The sequence below is a fragment of the Tenebrio molitor genome, chromosome 9 (genome assembly GCF_963966145.1).
Source record: "Tenebrio molitor chromosome 9, icTenMoli1.1, whole genome shotgun sequence".
Lineage (NCBI taxonomy): Eukaryota > Metazoa > Arthropoda > Insecta > Coleoptera > Tenebrionidae > Tenebrio > Tenebrio molitor.
Window position 1 is genome coordinate 1859343 of NC_091054.1, and position 21788 is coordinate 1881130.

A 21788-nucleotide genomic window follows, 5' to 3' on the forward strand; every position below is an offset into this window, starting at 1 on the left:
GAGAGCAATTTTAAGTGCATAATAAACTTAAGTAATTGCTTATTTATCTAAATGTTCTAGTTGGTAATAATAGCGCAGCACATATCGGCCAATAGGTATGCATTTTCTTTCGTCCTTTGGTGTCCTTGAATTATTCCAGTTCTGATAACTATTACAACGCCAAATCTTAGTAATGAGCAAAAGGATTCTTCTATGAAGAACATGTTTCGTTTATGAAGGACGTTCCGAATGCCTTTTGAAATTCTTGCAATGCAGTGTTGTTTCATTAATTTAGTGACATTGTACATGTTGGCAACACTGTATATTTTCTATAGCAACGAGGAGAAAAAGTCAAACTTGTAAATAATTTAATAAATAATTGAATAATTTTATAAAAATGAAAACTGATGAAGAAGTTACGGATGATGAAAACTATGAACCACAAGTCACTTCTAACAATCCTACTGAGCGAATCATGGCCCGGAGGCTGAGAATCCAACGCCGGGTCGAAGCCCTGCGCAAGTATTATTCTTTGCCCAAGACAGAGTGTTTTGGTATGTTTTTCAATGTTTCCAGACAAAAAGAGGCACAAGAAGCAGCAGGAGAAGATGCTACTATTGAGTCGGAAGTGATGAAAACTTCAATTGAATTGCAAATCGAGAAAAGCATGGGTCTTCTGGAGAAACTGATGCAAGACGGTGAAGAACACGTTACCAATGTGAGAATTGCTACAGAAGCTCGAGAAACAGGCCGACGCGAACGCGAAGGTATAGGTAAAGAGAAATTGCTGAAGCAACTGGAGGAAGAAGCGGAAGAGGCAGCAGCAATGTTCAATGAAATAGCAAGTAAGTGGTCCGGAATTATGAAGTACAACGATCCACTCCACATCAATGAAGATATTGGGAGTCAAAAGGAGAGATGTGACGAAGTTATCAGACAAAAAGATGCCATCATTAACGACCTGAAGGAGAAGCTGAGAAAGGCGGAAATTAATTTTGCAATAGATCAAAGAAGACAAATTGAAGATATTAACTCCATTACACGTAGAATTGAAAACCAGGTAAGAAAATGTCTTGGGAGTTTGTGGGACAAGGATTAGTTGTAATTTGATTTGTTTTTAGATCATAGTTATGCGAAAAGCTTATAGACAGGAGCTTCAAATGATCGAAGAGGTGATTCTAACCGACCGGCAAGTCCAAATCGAAACGAACAACAAGAAGTGGGAGGAGCTGTACAAGAAGCGAGACCAGGAGGAGAAATCCGACGCCGAGCAGAGATCAGAAGACTATTGGAAATTTGTCAAGGAAATGGAAAATCTAAACCGCGACTTCCAAGAGCTCTACCGAGAAACCAACATAAACCTGGAGAATGACCTAGACGATTTGCAACGAGAAATGGAGCGAATCAAAACTGAAGCGACCATGAACAGCGAAAAACTGGATTACAACTATCAAATCCTGAAGAAGCGCGAAGATGAGAATCTCATAATCAAATCGCAGCAGAAGCGCCGGATAAACAAGCTTCAAGACATAATTAATTCACTGAGGAAGAAGAACAGTGACTACCACGCGCAGACGATGCAACAGATTGAAAAGTTATCGGCAGAAGTGAAAAAACTGAGTAAGAACGTGTTGGATATTGAGAAGCAAGCTGACCACATAGCTGCAGTGAACAACGTGAAGTTTAAGAAGATCTGGGCAATGAATAAGGCACGAACTGATAAATTGTTTAAGAGAATATTGGATATCGACAAGGTTTTGTACGAGCAACAGTTGGGATTGTTGTGGAATCCACCAGAACATAAAATTCCATCGAAAAACGACATGGAAAGTTATAGAACGGCAATCAGTCAAAGTCAAATGAACAATAAGCAAAGTGGGAAGCAATCGCAACTGCTGCAACAGCAACAATCGCAGCTGCAGCCGCAACCACAGCAACTGAGAGTTCCTGGTTCGTCAATGTTGGAGACCATAAGTGGTGTTGTAGATTCAGAAACAGAAAACGAAAATAACCACTTTTATAAGAGGACTCTCAATCACATCCTGAACTTGCTTGCGGATAAAACAGGATTTCTGATTGAAGAAGAACTAAACGCTATCCTCGAGCCTTACTTAGAATATGAAAAGACACTGGTTAAAGTGGACAACGTTTTTGCTGTAGGTATTTCAGATTCGTTGATACAAATCAGTAAAATGGCGATTACAGGCTCTCAATATTAACCAACGAGGCGACATCGATCTTCTTTTGGAGTTTTTTCTTCCGTACATGTTCTGCCCGATTTGTAACGTAGTTCAAGAGAAAACTACCACTACTGGTGGTGGTGGTGGTGGCGACGACGAGAGTTTGATGCATGTCCACGAAATGGATCCCATGACTATCACAGAGTTAACAACTAACAGCGGTAAGGAATTTTTGATTGAAGCAAGAGGTGCAAGGTGGTGTGTTGTAGACAGCAAGACCAAAGCCATCAATGAAGCAGCTGTAGCGGACATGCTGAGAGATATAGCGGGTTTGGATCACGATCCTGGTGGCACCGTTGTAGAGTTTGGTCCGTTTTCGGTGACGCTGTACGACGACAACTTGAGAGGCGAATGCAAAGGGCCTGAGAAAGTCTCAGATGAAGTGTCAGTAGTGATGTTAATAAAAATTCACTAAGTAGCAGTAGAAATAGATACATACAAGAATTTGGTCATAATTTAGGAGATTTTTTCACACATTCACCAAGAACCACGAGCTACTGGCTTCATGTAGAACTCGGCAAAATATCTAAAAAATGTCAAAAAATTAAATGACATTTATTTTTTGAGCTACAACTTTTTTTAATTGCTTTTAGTCTTCTACGTTGTCCCACAACCTCGTAGGTAAAATTTCGGCACATTTGAAAAATACACCCTGTATATCATGTTTTATAAAATGTACGCCAAGTAACCTATAGGAAATATGCTTTAAAACAAGGAAACCGCATTGGTGTAGGTTTTATAAAATATGATATACAGGGTGTATTTTTAAAATGTGCCGAAATTTTACCTACGAGGTTGTTTGACAACGTAGAAGACTAAAAGCAATTTTAAAAAAATGTTTAGGTATTTTTTCCGAGTTCTACATGAAGCCAGTAGCTCGTGGTTAAAAGATCTGTACAACTTTCAATAACACCCTGTATATCCATATATTTTCTGTTTTAGTAAAGAGATGGAGAGTAAGGGTTCTGTAACGGAATCACACACTCGAGTTCGTCTTCCTTGTCAGTATCACCATCCCCTGATGATAAGTTCAGTATATGTCTTAAAGGCACTGAAAGAGTTTCTTGGAAAATACCACATTCCTAAATCTAGGTGGGCAAGAATTTTGCAATCGAAATGACAAAGCTCTTGGTAATGATGTTTTAGTATGCCAACTATGAGTGCTAGACTGTCCTATAAGCGAAGCACTGTTTCTCGCTTGGTGGCTGCTGAAGACATAGAGGCATACTGGGAGAAATACACTCAGATCTTCCCTGAAGAAAGGGAGACTTTGTGGGACAACCTTCTGGAAGGGCTGAATAGATACCATCAACTTCTGAAAGGTCAGTCAATGCTTTGTAAAATCAATGTTTTACTTAATAACGTGCTTCAGCACGTAAACTAACTAGTGAAGAAGTGATGAATCTGCGCCGACAGAACACAGAATTGCATCGAGTGTTTGCTAATTACATCGGCCTTCACAGACATACTATACTGAACTATAGTCATGAGGGAATTCCTAAAAATAAAGAAATACGTCAGTAATTCATTTGGTGTTTTAATTTTTCTAGCAAAGTAGTACATCATGTGACCCACGTCTTCCTGGATTAGAAGAGAAGGTGTCTTATATGACCCAGGTGTCAGCTGCTTTCACATTAAAGAGTTCATAGAGTTGCCTATCTTCAGTAACATAACCTCAAACAATTTATATTGTAATGTAACTGGCCTTCAAATATTTATATTTAGAGCAACCTACGGAAATTCAATTGTTTGCAACATTTTTCCAGCGTAGAAAATGACACAAGAAACGTCTGATATTTAATGAAATAGGTGAGAAAATATTTTTAATTTTTGTAGTGCATTCTCCCTATTCTCCCTCCACGGAATATAACAATATGAAATTGGGATAAAGCTTACTATGCAACCTGTGTAACTCCGGAGAATAATTGGTTACCTACAAAAATGATCTTTACACTGTTAACAGAATTAGAATGTCGCTTACGCCTACTTTAAATATATATTTATTTGAAGGCCCGATAGTATCTAGGAGTTATCTGACTTTTTCTGTACTATTCCGGACACGGAATCTTGGCCAACATTTTTTTGACATTTTTTAAAAAATGATGTAAACCAATCATTAGTGTCGTTAATAAATGACAATTATTGAAAATCACTTTGAAGTTTTTCTTGTGAAATCAAAAAAGCTGGGAAATGCCATCATCGCGTCAAAAGTTGGGTTTCAATAAAGGCCAGTTCACACATTGTCAGTTAAATGTCAGTTGTGGCCAAGATTCCATGTCCGCAATTGTACATTTTATTATTATTATCTGAATGTGATAATGGTAAAATTTATAAAATAAACAAGAGCAACATTTTACATTCGTAAGACTGGGTCAGGTCAGGTCAGGTCAGGTAATTCATCAGCTTTATTGCCAAACGCAACGCCACTGGTAAGCAGATTTTTCGCGGAAATGTTAAAGAAACATCAATTTTAAAGAACCGGTATTGTTGATAACCTTGAAAAGGTCTCGAATTTGGCAAAGTTTACGGATGTTTACTGTAATTGTAAGCAAGAATTTTTCCAGAATAAGTGGGAAATAGTTATTTATTTAACGAGTTCGTGTGTAATTTTGGCTTTTTTTGGCATAAGTGAACCAGTTTAAAACTCGAGTGAAACGAGAGTTTTAAAGGTCCACGAGTGCTAAAAAAAGCCCAAATTACACAAGAACGAGTTGAATACAACGTTTTTTTGTTCGACGAGCCCGTTAAAGGCTCCAAATCGCTAAAAATCTTTAAAATTAGCTTGACGTTTCGTTTTGACAAGTTGTCAAATTTATCAAAATCCGTTCACACAGGAGAAAATTCTCAAATTCTGACAGTGTCGAACAAAAAATGGGTTTTACCATTGAAGATAAAGCATTAATCATTAATAATTAATTGGTTTTTAATAGATTTTTTGAGAGGTAGGCAACCAATAAAACGACTGTGCATAGCAAGTATACATATGCGTATCAGTCGATCGAAGACAAACTTTTCCATAAAACAAAAAATGAGGTATATAGCACTCTTGATTTGTTTTATTTTTGATCACTCGTTACATATTGTCACACCCAAGCCACGGAAAAGAGAGTCAGAGATTCGTACACTTCACTAAAAGTTTTACAAATAATTTTACACAAGACCAAAGTTTAATAATTACTGAAAAAATGTGATTAAATAATTCGGTTTAATTTTTTTAAGTTGATTCATTTCTGTCACCAGCCCAGTGTCCAAACAATCGCTTGTTGTAAAAGATTCTCACTGACATGAAATATAATATTTCGATCAAAGATACGACAGAAAATCCACTAAATAGTCCCAGAAGACCACCAAAATGTGCCACAAAATCAATGGGTCCGTATAATTCGTTTCTTTCGGATGAGACAAACTCTTCTGATTTAAAGAATATTGAGAAAGATGACAAATGTAAGCTAAAAGGAAAAGTCTGATTAACATGCTATGCTATACTCTGTTTCTGAACTTGATGCCGCTAACCCATAAAATGATCGAAGCGCTGGCAGATTCCAGTGCGCCCAAAACATTTCATGAATAGTTAATCATAAGCACCCTAGGGCATTCTACTGGTATTAAAATGTTACAATACAACTTTTTAGATTTCCTGCTCTAAAGTACTATCCCTTACCGGCATCGAACTCAGAAACGGAGTATAGTGACAAGGCATTACTCTTACTTTTTTCCGTTTCTGTCATAAGACAAAATCTGTTCGTTCCAGTGTAAATCACTTTGAGAAATTTCAACATCATATGACAGATCTGAACAATTCGGAAGGCAGTCGCATTTCAACTCTTCCAATTTTTTATTTTCTGATTCATAAACCTCTCTTTTTTCGTCTAAAATATATTTAATTTCATTTCTATTTTTTTCTGGATCATTCTCTAGCCAATTTTTTATTTCGTTTAGGACCATCATATCTAAAAACCGATTTAGTCGACAACATAGCAAATACTCTCTAAACATACTTTCCGCTGATTCCATGCAGATTCTTTTTGTGTGGTTACAAATTTCTGTTTCGTTTGTTCCTAAAATAAGTTTATTATGTAAAAATGATTAACGAGTAAAGTGATTGGCTAACTAGGCATGAAGAAGTTGACACAACCACACAGTGAGAAAGTGTAGTTGGTTAGACATTCAAGTTTACAATTCCTCAAAGTGTACTGTTTAAAATAAAGCAATGGCCTCTCCGACTGGAAAAAACACCCTCTCCTTTTAGCACTAAACTTTTTCAAACTTTCTGCTGTTGTTATCATCGTAGGTTTCACAACAACTACCACGCTTTGATTCAATTGTACTTTGAAATACTCTTGGTCGAAATTGGGAATATCCATTGGACTGTGAAGCAACACTTTATAACCTTGCCCAGAATTTCCGCACCCATCTGGGCTTCCATCTGAAGTCAAAATATCTAACTTCAAACCATGTCTTGCTCCAGACATGTGAACGCGAACTGGATATGAAAACGCTTTTTCGTTTTTAGAATATCCATCGTCCAACGACCAATTAGAATATGGGAGCGCGAAATCTGCCAGTTCTAAATATTGTCTGAAAATAATTTCGTGAATTTGTCCAATTTTCACATTTGCAAACTTACACATCTTGTCGAAATATATTGTCTTTACGAAGAAGATTAAAATTATAACACAGTCCCTCATCTGTAACAGTGGTTGCCCAAATGGGCTCACAGCTAGCAAATCCAAACAAATTGCAGTAACTTATGTTAAAATCCGGTTTCAAAGAATGCATAGCTCTCAAAAAATCGTGGACGAAATTGCTACTGGTTGAGTTTTCCTGATTACTATCGACAAATACAGGGTGTTAGGTAAATTTTCTGCCAAACTTTAACCGCGAGCTACTGGCTTCATATAGAACTCGGAAAAAATATTTAAAAAATTCTATGTCAAAAAATATTTTGACATTTAATTGACATTAAATTTTTGAGGTAAATTTTTTTTTAACTGGTTTTAGTCTTCTACGTTGTCCCACAACCTCGTAGGTAAAATTTCGGCATATTTTTAAAATACACCCTGTATATCATATTTTATAAAACGTACGCCAATGCGAAGTAACCTCTAGGAATGATGCTTTAAAACAAGAAAACCGCATTTTTAAAATATTTTTCCGAGTTCTACATGAAGCCAGTAGCTCGCGATTAAAGTTTGGCAGGACATTTACCTAACACCCTGTATTTCAGACATGTTGAGATTCGACGGAATGTCTTCGCAAATTAGAGATATGTATTCCAACTCTCCGCCTCTGGAAATCTGTGTTGTAACGAAAACTACAAAATATTTGGAAACTCACCCCAACGTGACCCCCACGTCCATTTTGTTTTTTGCAAATTTTGACTCGGGACATATTGTAATTGCAGGAAATGGAATGTTGAAAATGGAAGTGCCTTTATTTGCAAAATTGATAATAATAGCGTTTCGTTCCCATTTGTCGTAGATTTTTGAAATGCAGAATGCACAAACAATTAGACAACTCATCAAAATTGCAATCCACCAAATCCTAACATCAATCAATATTTACCCAAATATTTTTTGTGTTTTACAAATTTACCTTTCACATCGTGTTCTTTCTTTTTCAACAAAATACCGAAGGCCATGGACGCTGCTGCAATTGCAATACTCTTTAAAGTAAAACTTGACATTTTGCAAAAAAGATTTTTTGGTTTTTGAAATTTTCAATTTCAAATTGTTGTCCACCATGTTTTATGTAACATCAACAGAACGTTAAATGAAAACCGACAGACCTCGATTTAATGGTGTGATATCATTACCATTACTGAAATGAGAAACTAATTTAAAATATTAAAATTAGAGGAATCATAATGAATGAGAAGTGGCTAAAGCTACTTTAATCGAATTTAACAGGTGTGACCCATAATGGTATCAAGAGAGACATACGAAGGTGGGTCAGCAATTACTCTTCTTGATATCGGATGTTCATTTAATTTATCCTCAAAGAAGAGCCGATTGTGAACGCACCAAAGTAAAAACACAAACAACGCAAAAAGTGAGGTTAGATTTAAAAAGCTGATCCGTGATCTGCAATCTGTAGTGCATTCACAATCGACTCTTCAACTTTGAGAATAAATTTAAATGAACACTTGATGTATCGAGCGTTCAAAGAAACCGTAGTAAATGTAGAATGATTTCAAAAATTCCACTGGAGATTAAGTGGAGGAATTTAGAATAAAATTAACAAGATGGAAGAAGGTGAAATTAAATTCATTAAATTTTCAATTCCCTCAGGAAACATTATCCTTGTGCTAGATTAAAAATTAATTATGAAAACAGTCTGCGCAGCAATTAATTACTGTCATACGAGGAGCAATTTTTTCTTGCATGGATTCAAAGTAAATACTACCAAAATGGTGAAAAAGATATTTATTACAACTAATATTACAAGATTTTCAATAAAATTAGTAACATTAGAGAATAATGTTCGATTTATTCTTTCCTTCTGGACAACATTTTATCTTGGCAAGATACAGCAAGATTCCTTAACGTACCTTGTTATTGTTGTCCTGACCAATAACCATATAAGCGACAATTGCAGATCAAACGAACGCTTAAAAAATAAATTATTTCCATCAAAGATAAAATTGAAAATCCCGTAAACAATCCCAAAAGACCACCGAAATTTGCAAGAAAGTCAGTAGGGCCATAGAGCTCGTTTCTTTCCGAACCTATAAAACTGCCACTGACGAAATAAGCCCGCACTCTTGACAAGTGATAATTTGCGGTACTGTCATTGTCACCAATTGTGTACAAACCACTTTCCAACTCTGCTGACCAGTTCCAAGTAGATTGAGAAGAACCTACAGTGTACACAATATCAGCACACATAGGCATGCAGTGACAAATATTTTCCTTGATATATTCCGGCTTTTCCTTCTGCTTCAACATTATCCTGTTATGAAGTCGCAGAGTTTGTAGTTCATCTAAAAAACAACTTTTAGAAGAGGTCAGAGCTTGCAATGTCGAAAACTACATTGTGCTTGTTCTGCGCAATCAAAATCAATTGCGTTGCAGATTCTGGTACTGTTTTCTCCTAAAACCAAACCAGATACAAGTCAGTTGAGATTGATTGGTTTCGTACTTGGCATAAAGAAGAGGACACAACCGCAATATTTTAACGTAAAGTTTGTGAGACATTCCATGTCACAGTTCACCTCGTTGTACGTTCTGAAATATTTCAGTTTCTTCTCAAAGGGAAAATAGCACTGGCGTTTCTCAGCAGAGTAGTTCTTGATAGCTTTTGATGTCATCATCTGTGATGGTCTGATGGATGCGGCAAAGGCTCGGTTCAAAGGAACGCGGATGTAGAGAAGACTGGGTCTTGGTAAGCGCGTAGGAGAATGAAAGAGTATCTACTGACACTATAGAGTACCACAGAGTGTAATGGGTACTCACTCTGTAACCTTCAACCGAGTTTCTGCACATAGTGTCAAGTTTTTCGTTCGATATCTTGATGTCAAAATTCAGACCGTATCTTGCACCTGGTAGGAGAGCGCGTTTCGGGTATGACATTTCGTCAGCTCCTTCTTTGTATCCATTTTCGATGCTCCAGTTTTCTGACGTTCGACCAAAAGCATGGAAATTCGAATAATGGACACTGCAACAATTAAAACTTTGACAGTGCTAGATTAAAGAGTATTAGAACGGACACATTATCGTTAAAAACTTCTGTGCGGTCCAGCATGTTGAAAGTATAGCAAAGACCATCGTCTGTAGCAATTGGAACAAAATAGTCTTCACAGAAGAATCTCCTGCCGGCGTATTTGCAATTAACTATTGAGAAATCTGGACTGACTTCTTTCAAAACGTCGAAAAAGTCTGGTTCTGTGTAATTTAGACTGGTATAGTCAAAATCGTCGAGGTAGTTGCAGACGAAAGATAAGTGACCAAGATAAGCTTCTCTGAAAGAAAAATTAAATTAGAAGAATGATCTGAATCAGAACTTCAAAGAGTACTCTTTTGGGGTTAGATTATTCGCTTTGTTTTTCCTGATGAGAGCGTTGGTGTAATCAAAAACGCCAGTCTTGACTTTTGATTCAGAACAAATGGTAACTGCTGGGAATGGTATGTCACAAATGGGTTTTCCTTTTGTGGCGAACGTGACAATCACAGGACTCTGGTCCCACTTATTGTACACCAAAAGTATTGTAAGCACACACAGGATTAAGCAGGTACTGAAAACAATCAACCACCAGATCCTGGAAAAAGATAAATTAATGGAAAATATCAACATTTGGTCAAGAGCACTTTTCGAAGATTGTTCTAGATTCTCCAAAATATCTGAAACCATGAATGCTGGTGGCGTCACAATATTGTCTAAAGTAGGTGATAATGTTTTCAATCAAAGTCTTCCTGGGTTTGTCTTTGCGTGGAAGATCCAAATTCACGGTGACAAAATCGTCGTTGATCATTCTGCTGATCTTAGCTGTTCTACTCTTGGCCAAGAGTTGTTCCGTACTGAAACTCTTCGAAACTATTCAGAACTACACCCGTTTGTCTAGTGGGGCATTGCGTGTTCGTAGTCATTTGGGAATTGCATGCATTCTAAAGCTTTTAACGCATTATACTGTGTGAATGATGAATGTGAAGTAGGATTCATCCAAAATATCGTAAAACTATGAACTCCTGGAGATTTTGGATATTTTGCCCAATTGTCGACCTCAACTTCATCTCGGTCTTCAATCTCTGGGCTTACCACAAAAAGACTCACTTCTACTCTTAATGAAATAATCAACTATTTTTTGTGAAATAACTTAACACCTACTTATTCATTTTTTCTTTGTTAATTTTGGTTTGTTTGTTAATTAACAACAAACAACAACAATGTGTGTAGACATAAAATCCAAGACACAACAATGCACAAGTCTAAGAGATGAAATAATAGAACAAGAATAGAACAAGAATTTTATTTGCTGCGCTAACAACTGAAATTAGCAGAGCCAATTAATATTTCTGAGAAATAAGACAAGCGCCACAGACTCCCACGCGCCCAAGAAAATTTACTGCATCGCATATGTTACTATCAAATCGGCAATTTTTTAAAAAATTTACGCTTCGTTAAAAAATGAAAATTTCATTGATCGCCGCCAAATTCTCCGCCGCTCCATAAATAAGAATTAAGGATAATCCGTTCAGTGAGTCCCAACTATTTACATAGAAACGTTTAAGTCGCCTTCAGCTCAACATTCGTCAATTTTTCATCGCCAAGATAATGTTGAATCATATTAGTTGCGGCACTTTCAAGACTGGACTGGTGCCAATCCAGAAAATTAACAACACTCGCGCTAATTTTGCCGCCACATTTAATGTTCCGCGAAACATAAATGAGCTTTGATCACTCATAACGATTTTATTATGCAGTAGATAATTAGTTGAGATGATGAAAAGGTGATGTAACCTTCCCCCCGACCACACTGACGGGAAGATTCGAGATGGGTACCATGAGGAAGGGTAGGGAAGGAAGGTGGTTGTGTACTGAGGGGTTAATACTGACCCAGCATTCGGGTTATCTGTCATTGAGATTGTGATTGGTGTAGGAAACCATTGAAAAAAACCCAAACAAGGTCAGACGGCCCCGGGATTAGAACCCGGGACCAACCGGGTGCAAACTGGCGCGTTAAGCGCTTGGCCACGATGCTCGCTTGGGACGATAATGTTTGGTTTGAATTAAAATCACGTTAACATCACTTTCGATTGATTTTATTGGCTTATCGATTAATTTCTATCCATCTGCCGTACATCCTGACATTACACCAAATTCTCAAAGTAAGAAAATAAATAATTTCCATCAGGGACAAAATAGAGAAGCCTGTGAAGAGTCCTAGAAGACCTCCAAAATTGGCCAGAAAGTCGGTTGGTCCGTAGAGTTCGTTCCTCTCAGAGGTTATAAAATGGTTGAATTTAAAATAAACAGTCAAGCTTGATAAATGCACTCTAAAAATACACCAAATCAAATATTTATCTCGACAAAAATTTGTTTCGTACTTTTCCTTGTCAAATTCTTGTTTGCTTCTAGATTTGAGCCCTTCCTTCCAGTTCCAACTGGTTTGAGATGTTTCCGTGTGGTAGCTCAAGTCAGTACAAAGGGGCATACAGTCACAATCTATGTCTCTTTGTACGGATTTAACAGGTCCATCCTGGAACCTCCCATAGAGTCCTTCAGTCTGAAGAGTGCTTTCGGCGCGTTTCATGCACTCGAATTTTCCGTTGCCACAGATTTGTGTGTGGTGATCTCCTGAAAGCATCATGCACGAAACCAGAAATCGAAGAGTTTTGACCTACTTGGCATAAAAATATTAACACAGCCGCACGTTGCTAGCGTAAAATTTGTCAAACATTCCAGTTGGCAGTTCAGCTGACTGTAGGAAGTGAAAAATTTCAGTTGTCTCTCAAAAGGAAAGCAACAATCTCTTTTGTTGATGTCGTAGGTTTTTACAGCTTCCGAAGTACTGATCATCACTGGTTGGACAGCTGTGACAACAGCTTGGTCTAAAGGCACCCGGAAATATTCCTGCTTTAATCTTGGCATCCTCATGGGAGTGTGTAGGATCACCTTTAAGCAATGAAAATAATTATTTATGTTTTATTGACATAGTGCGTTCCAACAGCAAGTGGTTTATGGTAGTTATTTTTAATTTAAGAATTTATTACCCGGTAGCCTTGTACTCCTTTGCACATATAGTCGATGTCACTTTTTGTGGTGACCAGATGCATGGTGAGACCGTTGGAAGCTCCAGCAAGAAGAGCTCTTCTTGGATAGGTGTCGAATCTGTATTCGTCCAAGTAGCCTTTTTCGATGGTCCACGTTGCGGAGCTTACAGGGCTTTTGTGATACTTTCTATAGTGGTTTCTAAAAAATACAATCAATAATGATTTAGTAAACACAATGTAAGGAGCACTTTAAATTTAAAGTGCTTGATTTTATTTTAAAAGTTCCTTATTTTTAGTTTCTGGATTTCTTTAAAATAAATGTTTTAATTGCTTTTCATGAGTCATCCAAAACTACAAAATTAACTAGATGTCTAATTGGTACAATTTTTTGTCTTTGAAAATAAATCACTTTCATATTTACTGTAAAAAAAGTTAAAAATAATAACCCCATTAATCTTGCAACATTATTTCTTAGCACTGAAAATAACGGGTGTTCAAATGAAACGTTCATCAAATTGGCTATGACTTTTTGATGAAAGAAGCCAAAAAGGAGACGATGCCTTCTTTGACAAATGTCAGTTGTGTTTTGCGAATGTAACGTCTTTTCTTGAGTCGAAAAATGTCACTTTTTAACCTAAATTTTGTCGTTGATTTTCTAAAATATGCTTCACAATGTTATGAAAACTTCAAAGACTACTTGATGAGCTTCTGAACTGAACACTCGATTTCAACAAGAGAGAATATTTTTCTTATTTTCCAATTGAAAATATGCTATTTCTTAAGTTGTGGACAGCAGTAGTATCATTTCGTGAAGCAAATGTTTACTGTAATATAATTGAAAAATCATGTCGATTATCACGCAATCTGCCATAAACTGGCAGCAAGTGAAAGAATGAGTGACAGCAAACAAAAATAAATTTTTTAGTCTAGTTGTAACGAATTTGGCAACAGTTCAAATTTAAATTCAATGTCATTTATTGCTAGTTCTAAGAAAAAATAAACTTAAGTCCCCCATCGCGGTAGGTATTAAAAATATAATGTAAGTTTTATGGTCGGCAGTTTCGAATCAATTTACATTTATTTTTTTTGTAAACAACGTGGTATTAATGGAAGACATGGCCATGTTCGAAGAGCGAAAATTGTTCTTGGGGTTAATTAATTATATTCCAAAATTCAGTCCTCCTATGGGAAGTTCTAACACTAATTTAGATTTAAGGCAAATTATTTTCTTTATACTCCTTATAAAATCAATCAATACAAAAATATTCGGAAATTCAGCATGTATCATGCGTTCAAATGAAAACCTGCGAACTAAGTAGGCGTTGAAAAAGTAAACCATTTGCAACAGTGTAGAGTTTGAATTTCCCACCGCTTGACACGATGACAGTTGTGTTTATGTTTAATCAGCACAAGATTGAACATGTTTGTTTTCTGCCTTGCAAAAAAAAAAGCCAGAAAGAGTTTATGTTTATAAATTTTAGGTTAGCTGTCAGCATGCTCTAATTACAACTGTCAGTTTACACTCTAAAACAGCAAAACAATTGACGATTTCCAACCCAGGATTTCATTTGAAGGCCAGATAGATTTGGCTCATTTTTGACACATTACCATATTTAAAAATAATTATCTAACACGCGCAGCGCACGAGTGCTTCTAAATCCGCGAGTTCTGCAAAGAGACTTTAGACAAAGTGAATTTGTGAAAAAGGAACTGAAAAGTTAAAAATTTTGAAAATCTAATCAATTTTTTAAAACTCCAAAATATAAGTCTTATTTTTTATGATATAATTTCAAGAAATATTACTTTGATTAAGACAAGAACAAAATAATTATTCTGCCAAAAACATTTCTCTTTGGATCACAATAATTTCCATCCAAATATTTTGATCATTGATTTTTTTTTTGAAAATCGTAATGAAAGTACCACTTCTTTAAACGAAAAATCGTAATGAAAGTAGCACTTTTTTAAACGAAAAATCGTAGTGAAAGTAGTACTTTTTTTGCATCCTTGGAGATGATTATTCTAGATTTTTTTTTAATTTTTCATAAATCCTTTTAGGCCAAATTTCTCAACACAACGATATGCAAAAAATAGCGTGTACACCACGTTATGAAAGTTTCCTTTTTTTCACTCATTTGCTTGATGAACTCGGACTACGCCCTCGTTAATCACACTGCAAATTCATAAAAAAAAGTATGACTTTCATAACTAGTTGTACAAATAACTGTATTTCATTAGAAATTGTGCTATCTAATAACAGAAGCCACAAATACTAAATGTTAAATCGACTGCCTTCTTATCAGACTGTTTTATTGATAAATCAATCCACATTATGTAGTTTAGACTGTTGATAATTTATTAGGTGTTAAAAAACTCTCAATCATCCACAAAAGATACACCATGTATTTTAAAAATTATCTGAGCGATACTCACACCAAGTCATTAAAAATTTGGCTGCGATCCAGGATATTGAAAGAATAACAAACTCCTTCATCTGTCAATACAGGAATGAGAATATCACGGCACTTCAGCTCTCTCCCCATGAATGTACAGTTGTACACACGATCTAAGAAGTTTGGTTTGATCTAAAGAAAATATTCTTATCAGTCTTATCACCTAAAACATGGTACAATGGCACCCACCTCATCTATAGTATCCAAGAAATGATTACTGAACGTCTCATTTTTCGAATGTGGCACCAAATCATAATCATCACATAAGAAAGACATATAATCGAGTCGCTGATTTCTACAAACAATTTCCAAACACACGATATCAAGATATAAAGACACGATTCTTACTCTTCGGGATTAGAATTATTGTTGTCGAGTTTGTTGAGCACTGTAGCGCTATAACTAAATTTTTCTTTGGCTGCTTTGCTCTCAGGACAAATTGTGACCGCCGGAAACGGGATTTTATAAATCGGTGTCTCTTTAGTCGCGAATGTGACAATAACAGGACTCCTCTCGTATTTGTCGTAAATTGTATAAATCATGAAGCAACAACCGGACAGGCAAATGATGAAGACAACAGCCCACCACAGTCTACAATTTTGTAACAAACTAATCGTATTGAGTTAGATTTCTGTACCTTTCGAAGATTGAGCGGTCTTCCCCAAAATACTTGAAGCCATGAATACTGGTTGCCTCGCAATATTCTTTAAAATATCTTCGAACGTCTGTGAAGGGTTTTGCGGTTTTGTTACGGGAACTCATCACACTGTGCATTCAGCTTTGCGGTTTCCAACTGACTGATCAGAAAAAGTTTCATAGAAAAGCTTTATACTGAAAGTAGGCTTATTTTAGTTCACATAGAAGATTTCGGCATGTTTAGGTTCGGCCTAAAAATAGGCTTCTTTTGTCCGGTATTTACAGGGATAGTTTATTATGGTTTTACAGATTGCTTGCAAAAGGAAAATTTTCTAAAACAAACCAAACGCAATTTTTAACCAAAATAAATTTGACTGAAATAAAAGCGAAACACAAAAACCAAACAATTTTTGATAAATAAGTGATTTCGATTAGTAAATATCAAACACTGTGGCAATGAAATTTGTCACAAGTTTCGCCAAGTGGAACACATTTTAACATGACCTTGCATAAACGAGACTAATCACATCATCAAATAACTAACAATTTTTTTTTATGCGATTTATGAATCAATGCTACAATGCACGTTTGGACAGGGTTCACCTGTTGCCGGTTCCATAATTTCTAGTTCTCTGTAAATTATGATTCCTTTCCGACTAAACAGACGCAACATAATACAAACAAATTTTTTATTAAATTCCCAAAAATAATAAATATGACTGAGACATTGTACACAAATCTACAGCTGTAAGATAGATTGCTGCTGGACCGGTTCCAAAAACGTATTTTAAGTTAATATGTAAAACATCGAACATTCGTTTATCTTTAACATTTCTACTGATACTTTTAGTGTTTGTTGTAAATTAAAGTCGAAAGTTCCTTTGAAGCATTCGAGACGACAAGATTTCATCAAACGAAATTTTTGTTATTTTTATTATCTACCGCGAATATTTTTTTAAGTAATTTTACGTACAAATACTCCCAAGCGGACGAAAAGTGACTCTTTTTCGGACGCACTTTTTCGGACGCACTTTTTTGGACGCACTTTTTTGGATGCACTTTTTCGTACGCACTTTTTCCGACGCTGACGACAAAACGACAAAACCGAGCAAACCGACTGAAAACAAATGATAATTTGACAGTTAAATTTAACCAAAGTATTTTATTTGCTCGAAAAAGTGTTGTATCGTTTATTTCTGGTGCTTATTTGGTGCACAATAAGAGAATGAACGTTGATATAATTGATAGCAACAGCGAAAGTGATGAATAAATGTCTAATACGCCGCCGGACGTCGCAGAGGATAATAGCAATAAATAGTAATTCTATTTCAAATTTCTCGTTTTGTTGGCAAGGTCGTAAAAAATACTCTAAGAAAATTGTTAATATATTTTAATTTATTTCTATTTCGAAAAAGTACATAGATACAAAATAAATTGGTAATTGTAAAAAATTTTTCAATGATGTCTAAGTGCTTCGTGCGGTCGCCTAAAAAATGTAATGTACACCTCTGCCAAAAAGTACCTTTTGTGCTAGCCTGTTTTCAAGCCTCGGCTGCACCTCGACTAGAAAATCCAGACTCGAACGAAAAAGATGCACTTTTTGGCCTTGATTCACAAATAACTGTTATTTTTTGACCAGTTCTTAAACGATCGAGTAAATATTTTAAACTGCATCCTTTGAAATTTTAAGCACGAGTATGATATTTATTCAAAGCTCACAAAAAAATTAAACTCAAGAAAAACATGGTATTTACTGATAAAAATATTTTTGTGTGATATATGACAGTATATTCTTGAACAGCTGCTGGGTGAAATTAAATTAAACAACAAGTGACATTTATATCCAATTAGTAACTATTTCAAAAATGTGATTTTGCATTTTTTTCCGACAAACATTAATAAATCGTTTCATTGAAAACTTGAAGTATGTATTTTATTCGCATAAATCATAATTAATCTAAGTGAATGATATTCTCTCTTTGAAGCTTACATTACACTTTATATTTTCACAACTTACTAATGGCAATTCAAGAGTTTTGATTTAATTTTGGATTATCACACGTCTATCCAATTTTAGCTCTTGATATGTTGCACCAAAATAACTACACGCCAATTTTACTTAAAAGACTTTTATGTAACATCTAATAGAATTAGATCATTGTCATTAAGCATCTGTTGGACATTAAGGACATTAAGATCTTCTAGACCGTGTACGAAATTAATTGACCATAGCGCTTCTTTTCTTGTTACGTCATCTCGTAATGAAAAGAACAACATGACGTGCAGATGCTAAAGATTCTAGAGAAGAATCAAGGACAAAATTCTTGTTTTTTTTCATTCACTGTCACAAGATATACATTTATGGATGTACATTCAAGTTTGACAGTTTGACACTTTGATCATTGACATTTTTAGCGTGCAGCTATCATGAAGAAGAAATAAAATAACCCCGGTCCGACCCTCCATAGAGACCCCGCGAGAAGTCTCCTGCGGCTGGGACACTGTAGTCGTCTGCTTTCCTAGAGGATGTGGTCACTTAAGCAGCATTCGCTTCCTGTGTATAAGTCTACAGGACTAGACGAGGAAAACTTTTGAAAAAAACTTCTATCCGGGCAGGTATTTGAACCCCGAACCGCCCGAGTTTAAACCGGGCGCGCTTGTCACGCATCCACGGCGCTCGGTGCTCGTAAGGCATATCTGTGCCACTTGTTTACTTTGTTATTTATCCGAAAATGTTTCTTTTAAAAAAATTAAATCGACCTGTCCGAGTGTTTTTCGAGAGTATCAAAAAAAAAAATTATAGATAATGATACCAACATTCAATAATTCTCTATTCTTTCACTACCAATATAAGGATACTTTGACCACCCCGAAGAATTGGTTTCCTTCCTAAGGTCGAAATAGAAGTTTTTAGGGAAAAGGTTGCAATAAAACACTTGTTGGATAATTCGAGAATACAATTGTATATTTTCAATCAGTATCTTCTTTTAAATTTCCTGGAAACTGGTTTTGAACATCCATCCAGTCCTGTAAAAAATCATATGACAGGAACGCTCGTGTCTTCCCACAAGTATTACATCCGTTGGAAAAAACGTCCGTTACAACACTCGTGTAGTAACATCTTTAATCATAAGTGAACACTTTTTAGAGCCACCAGAAAAGAACACTTAAATTGTCTCTGGATATTTAAAAATCATGAATGATAATAATTTAGATTTCTAGATAGATTCTAAAGTTCTACCTTGTTTACAGAAACTAAAAATACAGAGAAATTTTTATGTCAAAGATTAATTTTAATAAAACTGAAAATAATTTACAACCCGCTTTTACACAAGTACGGGTGATAAAAACTGACATTTTTAATAATCGCGATAGTCGTTTCTTGTAAATTTTCATTATGTCATTTCTATCAGTAAGGTTCTGAATGTCTCATCGGTATTTAAAACATTTGGATACTTACCAGATCCCACTATATAAATACAACTACGCAAATTAATTGATATTTTTAGGAACTTAAAAAAATTTATTTAATACAAAAAATCAGTTATCAACACCTGTCCATCTCCCATGAAGCCTAACATTACAACATATTCTCACTGTCAAAAAATAAATAATTTCCATTAGAGATAAAATGGAGAATCCTGTAAACAATCCAAGAAGTCCTCCAAAATTCGCCACGAAATCTGTAGGGCCGTATAATTCATGCCTTTCAGAACTAATAAAATGATTGACTCTGAAGTAAACTGTCAAGCTTGAGAGATGCTTTCTAAAACAAAAAAATTAAACAACAAACTTAAACACAAAACATTCATACACATCATCAAGATTTTTGGATCTAAAGATAAGTCGCAGCAATTCCTTCCAGTCCCATTTCGTGTGCGACGTTTCTATATTGTAACTCAAATCTGTACAAAGCGGCAAACAGTCACAATCTTCAAACTCAACCTTCACAAAATCTCGAAACTTGTTCAGTTCTTCCAACATCAAAGCTTGTTCGGCTTCTTTGATACATTTGTACTTGCCCAGACCACAGATTTCCGTCGAATTTTCTCCTGAAAAACGCCTCCAAATACATGTTTCGTCAAATGTCAACTACTCACTTGGCATAAAAAAGTTAACACAGCCGCAACTATCCAGTGTGATGTTAGTCAAACACTCGAGTTGACAATTCTGTTGGGAGTAGGTCCTGAAATATTTGAGCTTTCGTTCGGAAGGAAAGTAGCAGTCGCGTTTGGCCACATCAAAGGTTTTTACCTCCTGGGATGTTGTTATTACAACAGGTTGGACAGATGCGACTACAGCATGGTCCAAAGGTATCCGGAAATATTCTTGGTTTAGTCTGGGCATGCGTACTGGGGAGTGGAGGACAACCTAGGAGAAAGCAAAAAGTGCCCAGTTGTCAAAATGGATCTATGTACCTTAAATCCTTGGATTTGTTTGCACATGAAGTCTATGTCTTCATTGTCAACACCCAAATACACCGTGAAACCGTTGGAAGCTCCTGACAGTAAAGCTCTCCATGGATACGTATTAATCTTGGAACTGTCTAAATACCCTTGTTCCATGTTCCAGGACATGGTATCTTCGTCCACTTTATGGTAGTTTTTGTAATGGTATCTGTTAATTTGTTGACATGAGATTAAAAATAATTCGACAGAAACTTACACAAGATCGTTAAAAATGTGGCCACGATCCAAGATATTGAAAGAGTAGCAAATACCCTCATCTGTGAAGACTGGAGTGAAAACGTCCTCACAGTTCTCTATGTCCTGGCCCAGAAATGAACATTCAAGAATCATGAAAACTGGTTTAACCTTAAAACAATATGGTACAAGATTTTAGAGAAAGATTTAAATTGTACCTGATCAAGTGTTTCAAAAAATTCGTTGGTAAAAGTGTTGTTGAAAGTTGTATTTGGGGCTAGCAATGTGTCTGGGGGATTGTCACAGAGCTGTGTCATGTACTCAAGATTTTTCCTCCTTTCGGTGTTAACTCAATTAGATCTAAACAAAAAGTACGAAAATGCTTACTCTGTATCAGTTAAATTTAGCTCGTCCTGTTTCAGCATCAAGTCTGTAAAATTAAGTAACCGCTTTACAGATTTTACTTCGGGACAGATTGTGATTGCAGGAAATGGTATTTTATAGAGCGGTGTTTCTCTGGTGGCAAAGGTGACAATTACCGGAGTGTTGTCGTATTTCTCGTAGATTTTGAAAATCATAACACCACAACCAGATAGGCAAATTACAAAAATAATGAACCACCATATTCTGAAAGTTGAACTGAATTGTGAGTGATTTTATGATCTTGACTTACTTTTCAAAAATCGTTCGATCTTCCCCAAAATATCTAAATCCATGAATGCTTGTAGAGGCACAGTATTGTTTGAAGTAATTTCGCACATTTGTTAGCGATTTTTTCAAATGATTGTTTCGATTGGCGGAAGTTTTGGTCATGTTATCGACTCTGAGGTTTTCAATTGACTGCGAGAAAATATTATCAACCGCTTTTATACAGCCAACGTAGGATTATTTTTGTTCAGGAAATAAACGCGCTTCTCTATAAATAAACTCTTATGATGCCACTGAAATTTACTATACAGGGTGTTACTGAAATGCGTCACCAAATTTTAACCACGAGCTACTGGCTTCATGTAAAACTCGAAAAAAATATTTAAAAAATTTTGTGTCAAAAAATAAAATGACATTTATTTTTTGAGCTACTTTTTGTTATTGCTTTTAGTTTTTTACGTTGTCGATTTCCTTGTTTTA

General features: G+C 35.8%; 4 protein-coding genes and 1 long non-coding RNA gene across 5 annotated transcripts; 1 reads left to right on the forward strand and 4 right to left on the reverse strand.

Annotated features, from left to right (window-relative positions):
* The first annotated feature begins 304 nt into the window (after positions 1–304).
* On the forward strand, positions 305–3747 carry LOC138137798 (dynein regulatory complex protein 1-like). Its single transcript, XM_069057347.1, has 8 exons — positions 305–501; positions 556–1039; positions 1101–2135; positions 2185–2380; positions 2429–2603; positions 3162–3311; positions 3366–3541; positions 3592–3747. Exons 1-8 carry the CDS (start codon positions 377–379, stop codon positions 3741–3743), a joined length of 2493 nt encoding a protein of 830 aa, XP_068913448.1. The 5' UTR covers positions 305–376; the 3' UTR covers positions 3744–3747.
* A 2588-nt stretch (positions 3748–6335) lies between these two features.
* On the reverse strand, positions 6336–7509 carry LOC138137811 (uncharacterized). The gene is made up of 3 exons (XR_011161885.1): positions 7428–7509; positions 6847–7050; positions 6336–6797 (listed from the first exon to the last, which is right to left on the reverse strand). It is a non-coding gene; the product is annotated as an uncharacterized lncRNA (long non-coding RNA).
* A 1198-nt stretch (positions 7510–8707) lies between these two features.
* Positions 8708–10937, reverse strand: LOC138137799 (pickpocket protein 28-like). The gene is made up of 7 exons (XM_069057348.1): positions 10526–10937; positions 10234–10476; positions 9928–10179; positions 9674–9875; positions 9360–9630; positions 9252–9311; positions 8708–9201 (listed from the first exon to the last, which is right to left on the reverse strand). The coding sequence occupies exons 1-7, from the start codon at positions 10687–10689 to the stop codon at positions 8774–8776; spliced, it is 1620 nt and encodes a 539-aa protein (XP_068913449.1). The 5' UTR covers positions 10690–10937; the 3' UTR covers positions 8708–8773.
* A 1024-nt stretch (positions 10938–11961) lies between these two features.
* LOC138137804 (pickpocket protein 28-like) lies at positions 11962–16243 on the reverse strand. The gene is made up of 8 exons (XM_069057356.1): positions 16019–16243; positions 15730–15972; positions 15571–15676; positions 15362–15513; positions 12929–13127; positions 12560–12830; positions 12263–12512; positions 11962–12211 (listed from the first exon to the last, which is right to left on the reverse strand). The coding sequence occupies exons 1-8, from the start codon at positions 16153–16155 to the stop codon at positions 11986–11988; spliced, it is 1584 nt and encodes a 527-aa protein (XP_068913457.1). The 5' UTR covers positions 16156–16243; the 3' UTR covers positions 11962–11985.
* Positions 16244–19039: 2796 nt separating this feature from the next.
* LOC138138193 (pickpocket protein 28-like) lies at positions 19040–21536 on the reverse strand. Its single transcript, XM_069057983.1, has 8 exons — positions 21334–21536; positions 21048–21287; positions 20879–20996; positions 20683–20831; positions 20436–20634; positions 20118–20388; positions 19832–20069; positions 19040–19783 (listed from the first exon to the last, which is right to left on the reverse strand). Exons 1-8 carry the CDS (start codon positions 21471–21473, stop codon positions 19558–19560), a joined length of 1581 nt encoding a protein of 526 aa, XP_068914084.1. The 5' UTR covers positions 21474–21536; the 3' UTR covers positions 19040–19557.
* Between the last annotated feature and the right edge of the window lie 252 nt (positions 21537–21788).